The 14,059-nt window shown below is 51.8% G+C and overlaps 1 protein-coding gene and 1 long non-coding RNA gene across 4 annotated transcripts; one reads left to right on the forward strand and one right to left on the reverse strand.

Annotated features, from left to right (window-relative positions):
* Positions 1 to 2,600: 2,600 nt before the first annotated feature.
* On the forward strand, positions 2,601 to 13,417 carry PLA2G12B (phospholipase A2 group XIIB). Of its 3 annotated transcripts, none has more exons than XM_023930080.2 (4): positions 2,601 to 3,400; positions 7,149 to 7,225; positions 8,395 to 8,560; positions 10,441 to 13,417. In XM_023930080.2, exons 1-4 carry the CDS (start codon positions 3,166 to 3,168, stop codon positions 10,557 to 10,559), a joined length of 597 nt encoding a protein of 198 aa, XP_023785848.1. In that variant the 5' UTR covers positions 2,601 to 3,165; the 3' UTR covers positions 10,560 to 13,417. The 3 variants fall into 3 exon arrangements, with proteins under 3 accessions (XP_023785848.1, XP_023785847.1, XP_023785849.1); XM_023930079.2 differs by having other exon boundaries at positions 2,746 to 3,400; positions 7,149 to 7,237; XM_023930081.2 differs by lacking the exon at positions 10,441 to 13,417 and adding an exon at positions 9,246 to 9,337 and having other exon boundaries at positions 2,892 to 3,400; positions 7,149 to 7,237.
* Positions 4,263 to 5,366, reverse strand: LOC147652002 (uncharacterized). Its single transcript, XR_015289905.1, has 3 exons — positions 5,278 to 5,366; positions 4,784 to 4,874; positions 4,263 to 4,404 (listed from the first exon to the last, which is right to left on the reverse strand). It is a non-coding gene; the product is annotated as an uncharacterized LOC147652002 (long non-coding RNA).
* Positions 13,418 to 14,059: the final 642 nt, after the last annotated feature.

A 14,059-nucleotide genomic window follows, 5' to 3' on the forward strand; every position in this document is an offset into this window, starting at 1 on the left:
CCTGAGCACAGGGACAGAGGGGCAGAACCTTCTCCTACAGCCGGGGGAAAGGCAGCACAAGGCTGAAGGGACCTGCACAGGGACTGCAGAGACTGGACCTGCCCACACTCTTGGCCCCCATCAGGGAGGGGGTCTTTGACCACCCCCAACCAGCCTCCCCCGGCTGCTGGACTCTGACCTCGGAGGGATTTGGGTATTTCATCATCGAAATATGATCCTTCCCATAATCAGTGACTCACCCGGCTGCTTCGGATCCCCCACTGACCCGAACCACCTCTTCCCCCTGCCGAACACCGACCAGAGCCAGGAGAAGGAGCTCAGCCCCTCAATCCCGCGTCCTCCCCAGCACAGTGCCACGGGAAGGATCCTGGCACAGCCAGGGGAAGGTGGAATCGCAGCCCCAGGAGCCGATGCGGAGCCAGGAGGGTTTTCCCAGCTCCATCGGGGATGGGGGCTCATTCCCCCATCAGGGAGGGGACAGGCCGGGTGTAGCCCCTGTCCCTCCCCATCCAGGAGCGCTGCCAGCAGCCCCGCAGTGTCCCTGGGAACGCGTGACTCACCACGGCCCGGGGCCGCTCTATATTTAAAGCATTACGGAGGCAGAAATGAATGCACGCAGGCAGGAGCTGCCTGTGCCGAGGTCAGCGCCAGGTTCGCAAAGCAATCGTCAGAGTTCACCACCGTGGCAAAAAAAAAAAAAAAAAAAAAAAAGCATCCGCACCCCTTAAACCTTCAGAGAGAGAAAAGCTGGCCAAGGGAAGGGGTTTTTGTGGCTGGAGTGGGTGGAAGCGAGGCCACCCCTGCAGGGTCCCACTGTGCACGTCCACAGTCGGGAAGTTCCTCGCTGCTGCAGCTGCTGAGCCACTCCCCGAGGGAAATCTGGAGGTTACTTTTACCCAATCCTACATTTTTCCCGCTCTTCAGATCTCGAAGTTTGGGTGCAACCAAGCTATTTGCAGCTGGACCGAAAGGCTCTCAGGAGGCTGGTTTAGGGAGGGAAGGAAGGAGAGCAGCTCATCCCCGGGCCAGGGCAAAGGGGCTGCCACGTTTTGGAAGAGCAGTTAAACTGCTTTTTATTCACAAACCTTTGCTTTGGGACCGGTGACAAACTAACAGGAAAGTTTCTGACTCCTCTTTACCCAGGCTCTGCTCTCTGCCAGCTGCTCCCTCCCCTCCCTGTTCGGTTTTCCTAATTCCAATTGATTTTGCAAACAGCTTCAGAGCCACCCGCTCGCGGCTGCACGTCCTGCTCATGCCACATTCCCCGTGGTTTGCCTCCTCTGCGGTCCTGCCAGCGTTTCTTCCCCTCTCCCTTCACCTTCAGCAGCACATGGATCAGTCACCAGGGACTGAGGGATGACAAAGAAAGCTGTGCTCTGGAACTGCCTCCAGAACAACCCTAAAAGGCTCTACATAAAAGCAGGACACCATGCAGAGACACCCAGAGGCTCTCAGACATTTCCAAGCTATTCCCAAATAGCTGTGTTGCTCTTTTCTACATTAATTTCTGCCAGGCTGTTGGCAAAGGCTGGGAGAGCTGGGACTGCAAACTGGAGTGCCAGGCAGAGCAGGGATTGAACCAGCAGAGACACCAAAGGCTCCACTCACTGCAAGACACAGCGTGGGGCTCTTCAATCCTGCACTGGGGCTCCTGACAACAAATTCCAGGGACCATTTCCACCCACGACTGTCACCAGCATGGTCTGAAGAGCAGCAGAGGCCCGAGCTCTCCAGTGCTCCTGCAGGAAAGTCCTCACTTCCCCAGCACCCCCTCTGCCCTGTGCCAGGGGTGACACAGATGTCACAAAAGGCATACTCTAGACAGGGATTTGCTGATTCCTAAGCTGCCAACCTCCCTTTCCCAGTTTTCTCTGCCTCTGGGTTTACCTCCCCAAAAGGCAAAGCTGGTTTGAGGTTGCCCTGGGACCTCCTGCACTCCTAAATGTCCCCTCACCCATAACTCAGCCCTGGCAGCCATGGGCCTCAGAAGAGATGGAACAAGCAGGCAGCAGCGGCCTCTGGCCCCACACCATTTCACAGGAGAGGGGCTAACCAGCTTGTTTGCTCCCTTCCCCTCTTCTCTGACTTACCCATCTAAGAACCCAAGCCTTGGCTGCGGTTCCTCCTCCTTATCCCATGTCTGGAGCTCATCACCCAGGGCCACAGGCAGTGCCATGGAGCTCTGGCCCTTCAGAAGCAGCAACGCAGCAGAATCTCCTGCAAAACAATAAAATGCCAGAATTTGCATCTGTGTTTGGCACAGATCTGAAATGCCTGCAGCCCAGCTCCTCCTGAGAGGCCGTGCTGTGCTGGGGCACATCTGAAAAGCTTTCTAACAGCAGCCAGAGCCCTCCTACACCATTTCCCTTCTCCATTCCTTGTGAGTCGTTTGCTTTGTCTTTTGCTGTTGGTGTTCATTTGGTTGCTTTCTTTTTAATGAGCAACTCTGAGCCCTCCACCAGCTGAGCAGCCCCTGGGTCCTGGCAGGCCTGGTCCCACTCCAGAACCAGGACCTGCCCCACAACCCATTCCCTGGCTCGGGTTTCAGCGCCAGCCTTTCCTCCCGCTCACCTGTGCTATACACGTTTAATTTACATCTCACAGGAGCTGTAGCAACCAGCCACATCACATCAGCCCCCAGTGCACATCAAAGGCAAGCGCTCACCCACCACACTGATCCTGGAATAGCCCTGAATGCAGTGTTTGTAACCCCAAACTACTCCAAGCTGCTGGATCAACCCCTCCGAGGCTCCGTGGGTTTGCTAGGAGCGATCCCCCCAGCAGCTAGGCCGGGTGAAGGTCTCATCCCGCCCCTCAGGTAGCCAGGAGGCCTGAGGAGAAGGCAAGGGGCGCCCCTCAGCCTGCCCCAGCAGCAGAAATTTTGGACAGACACTCTTCATCTGCCGGCAGGCTGGGGAGGGAGCGAGGCGGTCCGTGCGGAGCCCCGGGGCACAGACCCCACTCCCGGGAGCTGCTCAGGGGCCTGGCCCGGCGGGATTGTGCAAACTCCCAGCTCCGGGAGCTGAAGCCGCTCCGCATCTCGGCGCTGCACTTTGCCCCCCGGCTGCGGTGAGCTCAGGCCGGCTCAGCGTTTAAAGTCCAGGCAGAGGGCAGGCAGCGGCTGTGCGGAGCTCAGCTCTGCTGCCCGGGGCTCGGCACTGCGGCATGCGGCTGCTGCTGCAGGCAGCGCTCCTGTGCCTCACCCTGCGCTGGGGCCGCGGCACCCGTGAGGAGAGAGCCGACAGCCCCGGCCTGCAGGAGCCGGCACCGGAGCCGTCCTACTCCGACTGGGGCATCGACACCATCCGCGGCGGCTTTGAGACGGTGAACAGCTACTTCGACTCCTTCCTGGAGCTGCTTGGGGGGAAGAACGGCGTCTGTCAGTACCGATGTCGGTATGGTAAGTGACCCTCTCTGCTGCTGGCCCCCCTCTCCTTCCCTCCTGGCCCCCCCTGCCGCCGCTCTGGCAGGCGCTGCGAGCACAGACAGGGCAGGGAAGGATGCAGGTTTTCCTGGAAGGGCTGTCCAGCTCCCCGGAGCCTGGGAGAGGACAGGGAGGGGAGGCAGCACTAATCTCAGCAACCTTCGGAGTGTCCTTGCTGAGCAGTGGTGAGCTGGCCGGCGCGGAGGAGAGATAACGGGGACAAACCACACGTCACCGGGAGCAGCCTTCAGTGCTCCGGGCAGCTCCTGCCTGCTTCGGGCTTCCGAGGGATTCACCAAAAAGCAATAGTTCCGTTTGGCCCGGGGGCAGGATGAACCAAATGGGTGCACGGAGCCGTGGGGTGACAGGGCCGTCACCAGGGTACCCCTGGAAACAACCAGGACAAAGAGATGCTGCAGGGCTGGGACCTCAGCTCCCTGCCAGGGGCAGAGGGGCCCTAAGGAGGTTAAAATCAGTCTGAAAGTTGCTGAGATTTTTGTTTTGTTTCATAAATAATATCACAGAATCGTAGAACAGGCTGAGTTGGAAAGGACCTATCAGGATCACTGAGTCCAACTCCTGGCCCTGTGCAGGACACCCCAAGAGCACCTGTGCCTGGAAATGTTGTCCAAACACTCCTGGAGCTCTGGCAGCCATGAAACCTCTTCTCTGATGAGCCTGGAAATACTTCCAGCTCCAAATTCAGAGCAGAAAGGGACTTGCCCTCCTTAACGTTGAGACTGAAAGCTCTGGCAGTGGGAAAAACGTGGCTGGGACTGCAGGGTGCCTGAGGTAATGCTGATACTCAGAGCTGGCTTCAGGGAGCCTCAGGACCCACCAGACTGTGCAGAAGTCACTGCTTTTGGACACATCCAGAGGGCTCTCCCTGCCTGTCCTCGTGAAAAGCACCTCCAGAGAGAAGCACAAATCCCTGCTCACACCCCAGGAGCAGCCTGCATCTTACTGGAACAGCGTTTTACCTAGAAAGGAAAACAAGCACATCCTTAGCCCGGTTCTCATCCTCTGCTGAATAGCTCATTAATCACTGCCTGAAGGGGGAACCTGCTGAAATGCTGCCCACGTGCTCCAGGGGTCTTGCTGGACCTCTCCAGGACCGTTTGTCCTTGCTAATCTCTGGCACAGACATTGCAAACCACTGGGATGGTCCCAAACCAGTGGGAGCCAGTGCTTGCTCTGAAGGATGAACACAAACCATCTTTGTGCTGAATCAGGACCTGATTGCCCTTTTTTCCCCCCCCCCCAGGCATGAAGCAAAAATGATTCCTTCTTACTTATTTCTATTCCAGCCAAGAGATATCAATAATAGCTTATTTTGCCACAGTAAAGGTCAGGACTCACCTGTGATTGCCACATCCATCTTCAGCTGAGCACATGGCATTTGGCTGTTCCAGCTGTAAGACTCTCCTGATTTTTCAGCAGCTACTGAGGTCTGAAAACAACCAACTTGATGGATTACTCCCTTAAATCAGGACGTTAGGGTTACACTAGCATTTACTGGCAAAAATACCATCCTGCTTACAAAGTCTCACTGGGCAGCTCAGGGGAAACAAACAGCCTGAGCTGGGAGTGGAGCCCTTGTAGCTTCCTCCTGGCCAGGCAAGACTTCAGTGCTTTGCTCAGCATTTGGTCCTGAAGTGTTTAAGATGAGGGGGGCACCTCCAGGCTGTGAGAAAAGCCTTCAAAGCCAGCTCTCCAACAGGGCATGCAAGGCTGGGTGTGTGCAGGCACCTCTTCTGCTCAAAGCCTGCCTGCCTGGGGCACACAAACAACAGTGGACCACCCAAAACTGCAAGGAGCCCTGAGACCATCCATCCCCCCAAAAATACACTCACCTCCCCCTGCCAATGTCCCAGCACTGCAGTGCCTAAGACCTCCTGCATCGCCAGCTGGCTGCTTTCCAGCCTGTTGGAACAGCTACAACAGCCTGGGGGCATTAAAATGCATCAGGAAAACTCAACTTCAGTTCTAGGGCTGTGCCAACAAGGCAGTGAAATCTATCTTCTCTTGCCTGTAAGGATGGGTAAGCAATAAATGATAACAGGAGCACTGAGTAGATGCTCACAGAGAGGCAGGAAGGCCTGATACTCCTGTTTTGCTTTTGTTTTCCTGTTAACTAGAACACAAGATGTGGGGGAGAGGTTAATTGTGGTGTCTTGGACTTGACCTAGATGAGAAAGAGTACAAAGGGGCACTTTGCAAGTTTTAAAGCTCTGTTTTGCAGAGGGGAGGGGACAGGATTCCTACAAGGGCTTATCCTGAAGCAGTTTGATGTTTTGTGGATCAGCACAATCCTTATGTGAGGGTTGGGGTTTTTTCCCCTCAGGACAACTTTCTAAAACATTATAATAGCTGTGACTTTGGAATTGAAGATCTGGAAAGGCAGCTATCTTTGGCTGGGGACTGGATAACTGGATGACCTTAAAGGTTCCATCCAACCCAAGCCATTCTATGATCTCCACATCCCCAAAAAGTCTCCCTGCTACTCAGACTTGCCATCTTATCCCAGTCAGTGTGCTGCAGGAACAAAATTCACAATCAATATCACAAGCAAGTCACTCGGATTTGACTCCATCCTGCGAAACCCACGGCGGATTTTGAACTTTCCTCTGCCTCCTGCATCAGCTCAGGAACATTTGAATTCTGAGTCCCAGTTCCCATCCCTTTCCAAAAAACCAACAAGGCTCTTTTGGAAGGGGAAGATTACCTGTGGCACCTCGCAGCTGGACAGGGTTTGAGTTTGTTATTTATTTGTAGCAAATCTGTCATTTAAGCAAAACAGCTCTGGCAAAGTTTAATTGAGAGGTGCTGGGAACACTCCTACATAAGTCCCTCTGAGGCTTTTGTTTGTAAGGCCTTCCCAAGGGCACAGCAGATTTATGGCTGAATTAACCACTGGCATTTTAGGTACCTCAACAGAAAAATGGGGAAAGCTTCTTAAATAATTCCTGGTGCTGACAAGAAGCAAGAAGTGAAAATGGAGTTTAAAAGAACCCAACCCTGCCTTGAAGGGCTGAATTAGATCCATTTCATGTCTGTATAAATTCTCTAGCCGTGCTCAGGGAAGCAGAAACTTAACCCTTGATGTGATGGGTTTCAGAAAGTTCAGCTCACATGTGTTTTTGTTGGAGCATTCACACAGTTTATGTTTTCCCAGAGCAAGGACAGGACCCAGGAAATGGCTGGAGTTATGTCAGGGCAGGGTTAGGCTGGATATCAGGAAAAGGTTCTTCCCCCAGGGGGTGGTCAGGCACTGAACAGGCTCTCCTACAAAAATCAGATTAAAATGCTGCTGAAGGTACTGCTAGAGCTGGCTGTGAGCTGGACTCTTCCTACATTGGGTAAATAATTATTCACAGAGGGACTTCTTGCTCCTTTATGCATATTAAGAAGCAGACTGAGGAAGGTGCAGAGATTAAAGGGATATAAATGATTTGCAGAAGGTGGTGGTGCATCAGCACAGGCAGAAAATGGACCAAGAAGACCTGCTCAGAGCAAGATCAGACATGCAAGGTCTGCCACAGTTTGGGGGAGGTCCACAGCACACCAACACTCCAAGAGTGAGGATAGAAAGATCCCACTTGCTGTAATGTAACCAGCAGTATTTGGGGATGCCAAAGGGGAGCTGCGTATCTCTCCTTGCTTTTTGGACCTGGCCTCGGGAAGATCAGCTTTCCTAACCTTTGTCCTGTCTTTTCTTTCCCAGGGAAGGCTCCCATGCCACGGCCTCACTACAAACCCCAAGAACCCAACGGCTGTAGCTCCCATTTTCTGGGGCTCAAGGTACCCGAAAGTGTATGTACTGTCCCACCCACCATTCCCAAAGGATGCAGCTCCCTCATCTCACCACCAGCTCATCATTCTGGGCTGAGGAAAAGGCTGGGCTGGGCTGTGCAGCTCGGTGACAACAGGCTGTGTGCACACAGCAACACCCGAGTGCATCCTCCACACCTGCCCCCTTCACCTCTTCCCACACTTTTTGCCTCTGACAAGCACTGGATTAAACTCACAGGCTTTAATACTGCACCCGCTCATTAGCTTAGAGGCAATTAATGAAATCATATTGGAATCACCAGGAAAAGCTTTCCCAGGAGGCTCTCGGAGCAGGGATTCCTATTTAGCTCATGCATTATTGCTGCCCATGGAGTCTGCAGCAATTAGGCAGATTCCTGCCCTGACAACCCCTCTCTTTGCAGCCAGTTTTTCATGTTAGGTTTAATTCCTGAGACTCTATTTCATTGCAAACCTTGTGGGCATTTCTGTGGTGCCTCCTCTGCACCCAAGGCAATGACGAGTGCAACGAAGGAACAATTCATCTCTTAAATTTTACATGAGGAAGGGCAAAAAGAGGAATCATTTATAACAAGCTAACAAGTCCAGTCTCTCCAGGAGACAGGCCTTCTTCCCCATCACCCCCAGGGTTATTAGCTAAGCTTACAGGGAGCAGAACTCCCCTGCCCACGCTGTGTTTGTCCTCAGCCTCAAGTGCATCCCTGAGAAATAAGGCACTAAATTACTTACGGCACATTTGTTAGGCCAAAAAAGCAGGACCTTGTGAGGTTGTGGGAGAAAGAGGAAAGAGAAAAGGAGCCTTTGCCACTGTTGGCAAGGCCATGGAGCTCCCTGATGAGGTCTGACAAATGAAAACCAGAAAATGGCCACGGAGGGGCTGTTTCCCACCTCTCTACCAGACGGTAACTCCCAGCACACAGAGGCGAGAAGAGAATGTGATGTAGCCTGCACTGAACCTGCACCACTGACACCACTGTGCTGCTCCCTCATCCTCCTTTAGATGCTGAGGGAGCAGCACACATTCCCTCCTGCTGCCCCAGCTATCAGGAACAGCTTCTGGAAAAGGAGCCAGCTGGGCTCTGCAGCACCTGACCCCGTTCCAGCTGTGTGAGCCTGAGGCCAGGACGCAGCCAAGGGACACTTCTTCTCTCTTTCCCCAGCTAGACTTGGGCATCCCTGCCATGACCAAGTGCTGTAACCAGCTGGACATTTGTTATGACACCTGTGGGGCCAACAAATACCGCTGCGACGCCAAGTTCCGCTGGTGCCTCCACTCCATCTGCTCCGACCTCAAGCGCAGCCTGGGCTTCGTCTCCAAGGTGCAAGGTAGGCTGCCCACCTCACGTGCCCTGGGCAGGGAGGCCTGGAGGAGAGGGTTTGGGCAGGGAGCCCCTTCCTTGCCAAAAAGGAAGCAGAACTCTGCAGTAGGGAGCAGCATGTCTGCCCTGCACTTGTCACGGCTGGGTGAGAACGCAGAGACCTGCCCCCTCTGCCACATGCTTCTGTCCCAAGGCTGGAGACCTATGGTTGTTATCTGCATTTAGAAAACATTTACAATGTGGGAAAAAAAAACACAAACAATGTTTTTTGTTGCTGAAAGCAATTCCTTTAAAACTTGGATACACTCCCAGACAGTTCAAGCACCTTCACAGGATACCAAACAAGCCTTCCAGGGCCAGCAAGGCACACACTGAAACCTGTACGTGGCCAGGGGCCAGCAAAACCCAGAGAGCCAAGGATAGGGTTCTCAGGGATCTGCCATCACATAAGAGATGATGATGATGATGATGATGATGATGGCACTAGGGACACACCAGGCTGGGTGGTGGCTGAGCCACTGCAGGCTCAGAAGTGCTGACAAAGCTCTAGTGATGCAGCAGCAGCTCAAGTGCCACCCTGGTTTTGCCTAATTTAACTCTCCTCAGCCTGCAAGTCTGAGAAGAGCTTTTTTGGTAACCTCTGCTGACGCCCTGCTCTAAGGTATCCTTAAATATGGATTTGTTTTCCAAAGGTGCAGCCTGATCAGGACACATGGGAAGTCTGCATGACACCAGTACTAGTGCAGATGGCTTCCTACCTGGTCACAAATAAATGCATGGAAAGAGTGCCCAGGCCAGCAAGAGAAATCAAAGACATGGACTGAGACACAAGTGCTGCAGGCTGAGCACAGCCAATCTTTCATGGTCACCCTTATCAACAGGTCCTCACACAGCCAACTTCTTCTCTCTCCACATTCTCCCCTGACACTTTTTCGTATGGTTCCTTCTTGCTCTCTGCTTGCAGCAGCAAAGCAAACCTGGATCCTAAGGAGTTAAGGTTAGAGCAGAGCCCACACTCCTGGGCTGAGCCAGGCTGCCTCTGCCAGGCAGTGGATTCCTCCAGCATCCCTGTCCTGGCTGCTGTAGGAGGCACAGGTAACACCAGTGAACCTCTGAGCCATCCTCCCCTCTCCTTGGGCTCTACAGATCCTGTCCCCAGGGCTGCTCTGAGCAGCTCCTGCCACAGTCCTCTTCCACAGCCATCCCAGCTCTTATCTGGCATCCAAAGCCTTGTTTTTCCCACTGACCCACCACAGCCTCTCCAGTGCCTGCCAAGTGAGCAGCCTCCCAAGGGAACAGGAGCTCTGAGGTGTTTGGAGAGGAGAAAACAGTCCCAAAGGCAAGGCTTTCCCAACTTCATCATGCATACAGCAATCAGTGCCAGTAAATAAACCCTAAATACCTAATATTAACCTGTTTTTTTACTGACAAGCACTTTCAGGGTTGTTTTTTGAGGTGAAGAGGGGTTAGTAGTCAGACAGTCAGCTGCTCCAGCTGCTGTAGGATTTTTCATGCTGGCTGGCAGGTGGCATCATAACTCCCCAAAAAGCCCAGAAAGGTTGGTTAATAGTGGCTATAGGCAAAACTTAGAGGAGGAGGAGTAGTGTGGAGGCCTCCTGGGAAATCTGTTTGGTAAAGAGTGCTGTTTGCAGAGCCCCAGATGATCCATCAACCAGTAAGGCCTGAAAGAGGCAAGAAAAGAGGGGCTTAGGTGGGGAGAGGAATTACTGCCACCCTGGGGAGAAAAGAGGAGGGAACCTCAGGATTTAGGATTTTAGAGAAAAGGTGACAGCCCACGCTTCCAACTGCAAGGGGACAGCAGGTGAGTGCAGGCCTCGGGCTGGGAGTGCCCCTGTCCTCACCTGCCCATCCCATCCTCCTCCACAGCCTGTGAATCCATGGCAGACACGGTGTTCAACGCCGTCTGGACCCTGGGCTGCCGGCCCTTCATGAACAGCCAGAGGAGCGCCTGCATTTGCAGCGAGGAAGAGCGGGATGAGCTGTGAGGAGGAGCAGCTGCCCCGGTCTCCGTGAGCCCCTCTCCAGCACAGTGACTCCTGCCAGGCCCAGCAGGGGCTGAGGACCCGGGCTGAGGTGGCTCTGGGCAGAGCTGAGCCAGCCCATGGACAGAGGGCAGCCGGGGCTGCTGCAGGTGCAGCTCCACAGCCCCAGCGCCCCTTTCCAAGCCCTCCAGGCAGCAGGATCCCAATGCCAGCTCTTTCCATCGGGAGAGGCAAGCAGGATGCAGTGCTGGTTATAAACACGGGGCTTACCTTAAATACACGCTATTACCTCCCCCCACCCTGTAACTCTCTAATTTGCAGTGCAAGGCATTAGGTTTCTGCAAGCCCTGTGAAATTCCTAGTCCATGGATGTGCAATTTACATTTTTGCACCACTGGTGACAGACTGAAGAGGGGAAATCTGCTTTCAGTACGTTGCTCATGCCCGTCCCTGACACTTTCCATCCTGTCATTACACACCTGGACAACCCTGCATATTTAAATAGTTGGTGGGTCCTAAACTGATTTAAGACATCTGGAGATTTCTTAAGCATGAGTTAAGGGGAAGGGCTTGAGGTGTTTGTGGTACACAATTGATATTTGGGACCAAAGCCCACCATTTAATTTATCAGATGTGAAACCACAGCCCTCTCCCCCAGTCTCAGGAGATGAAGCCACGTTTTTTTTGCCAGTGTCATGCACATCTATTTAATTACTTCTCTCCTATAGCATTTAACAAAGCTTTGCCCTTAGGATCCCTTTTTACACAGAATGGCTGGGTATCCACCTCCATCTCTCGCACGAGGGAAGCAGGAGGCTCACAGTGGCTCTGGATGAGATATTCCAAATTCTGGAGGCTTATCTGTCAGGTGACAGGACTTAACGTGCTACCTCTGTGGGGCTGCTATCAGCAGCCTCAGACACCATTCCTTCTAAAACACGGTTAATACTCCCATCTGTTATGGGGAGCTTTCTCTGCATGCAAAACCAGCGTTTTGCCTCCACAGAACATTGGCAAACAGCTTTCAGCTGGGTTTCTTGTTGGAAGGAAGCTGCTCCTGGGTGTGTGAGCGCCTCGCCACGTAAATATTTCAGCGGCTCCTGCAAACGTATTTATGGTTATGTTCTTCCATCTGCCACAGAGAAGTTAAGGCTGCAAAAGGGTGATTTAACAAGAGTGGAAAGAGTCTGTCTTGGTTGTTTTTCTTCCAGTTTAAAAAGGTTTAAAATGTATGCATGGAGCTGTAAATTATTTAAGCCCTGTATTCCTGTTCCTGCCAGTCACCTTTGCCTTACAGTGAGCAGCAATGAGATGTTCAGCTGACCCCAAGTGGGCTGGAACAAGAAGAGCCCGCTGGTATGCAGACCAGGAAAGTGGAAATGGCTGCATGGGGTGTGTATTGGCATGGGTTCCATCACAGAGGACTTCTGATCAACACTGATCAGATGCAATGACAGCCTTTCCTAGCTGGGCTAATGCCACTGGAGAGGGAATTCTGCATTGCTGAGGTTCACCACTCTGCCAGAGCACAAGGCTGGACATAACCTTGGTTATCCAGCTAAGAAACACATACTTTAGGCTAGGGGATGGGAAGGGAACATTCCTTATTCAAGACACTTCCCCAACTTTGTATTTTGTTGGTGAAATGGTGCCTGTGGCCAGTTTAAATGTGAACATACTCTAATGATTAAATGACAAAAAAGAAATTAAAACAGCTGTACTGTCTACGTTCAATAGCCGGCTGGATGGCAAATATCACAAATTATTTTATAGTTCAACTGCTATCAGATTAAAGCCAAGCAACTGCTGGCAGGTGATGACACACACTGGAGAAATCAAAAGGTTCTGAACAAAATCTCTGTACCCAGACACCGATGCGCTGGAGACGTCGCTGACATAAATCATAATTTCTCCCTGCCTTCAGACTGCCACTCATCCCAAAACCCTAGAGACCAACAGGCCAGCTACTTAATAAATTCATTTTTCACTGTGGTAATCTGAAAAACCCCACCAGCAGCTCTACAAGGAAATATTTGAACCTTCAAGTGGTGGCAGTGACTCCGCCAAAGCACCAGGTAATCCTGTGGAGGAGCAAACCAGCGCATGGACTCCAGTAAAACCGCATCCAAACTAAAAATTGCTTCCCCTCCGTGCCACTCCTGCTATCTAGGGATGCACAGCCATGGAAGCAGCTGATCACAGGATTCTCCAGGTTGCTGCACAAACCTTGGGCTGTCTTCAGTTCCATCCTGCTCTGGACACAAAGACAGCGCTTTGCTCATCCCATGGCCTCCTCTTGACTTTGTGCATTTGGCAGGATTGTTTTCAGCTGCAGAGTGGAAAAGCTGCTTCACATGAATTTGTCAGGAAAAAACAAATCATGTGCACAATAACTGAAATAAGCCAGGAAAGGAACTTCTCCCCCCACATGAACAAACAAAACCAGTTGATTCTCCAGAAGGCACCAGATAATTAATTTCATTTCCCAGCTCTTGTTTTATCAAAACAAATATATTTAGCAGAGGCTGCCTGAACAAAGAAATTTCCACAGGGAAACTGCCCCTGTGGTCCTAATGCAGATGTGAATCAGCAGAACAACAATCCTAGGAGAAGCCTTTTTCCTTTCTTTTTCATTCACACATGGTTAGATACCACACAAAAAGTGTCTTTCCATTTACACCTACTTATCATAATAGAAATATCTTTGTTTAACACACACACACACACACACATTATTTCCAAGACTGGAAAAGCAGCCATGAAGCTATTTAGAAAAATTATTAAACTCTTAGCCATTAAATGTTCATTCCTAACTGGAATCTCGTTTGCCAGAACAAATAAATCTGTGAAACAGGTTGAAATGTTTGAGGTCATTTGTGACTCCCTTCTAAATGGTCCCTTCAAATGGATTCCACTTCCATTTGAGAGCAGCAGCCAAATTTTGGCTTTTGCAGCAATTTGGCTGCTCCAAGTAAAGCAGAAAATGATGAAGGATCATCCCTAATCCTTTACCACCCAGCTCAGTGAAGCCCAGAGGAGCCCAGGCTGATCACATCCATTACATTTTCTTTGGAAGGACCTTGACAGCCCGAAAAGATTCCTGACAACCACGATGCCACCACCACCACCGGTGATTGTGTCCCCTGCCACGGCCACTCTGACAACGCTGCCATGCCTCCTGTCACCAGGCTCACTGGGGACAGCCCTGTCCTGAGAACTGCCCACATTGCCATGGACTGCTATAAATAATTAACCTGCATTCCTCTAATCCTTTGTTGGAACCACGGCCTCTCTAACCAGGGCAATGCATCACAACTTCCAAACAAACACTTGGCAGCAGCATGCACGGGAGGGGGGTGTTTAGAGATGTTTAATGGTGTTTCTCTTACAATGAAGGTGCCACAGCACCTAGGAAAGGCATTTTTGGTGGTGGGAGAAGAGGGAGGAGGATACACTAAATACAGGAGGAAACTCTATTAAACTTCATGCAATTATCAAAAGCC

Source organism: Cyanistes caeruleus, chromosome 8, assembly GCF_971803275.1.
Source record: "Cyanistes caeruleus chromosome 8, bCyaCae1.hap1.1, whole genome shotgun sequence".
NCBI classification, from domain to species: domain Eukaryota; kingdom Metazoa; phylum Chordata; class Aves; order Passeriformes; family Paridae; genus Cyanistes; species Cyanistes caeruleus.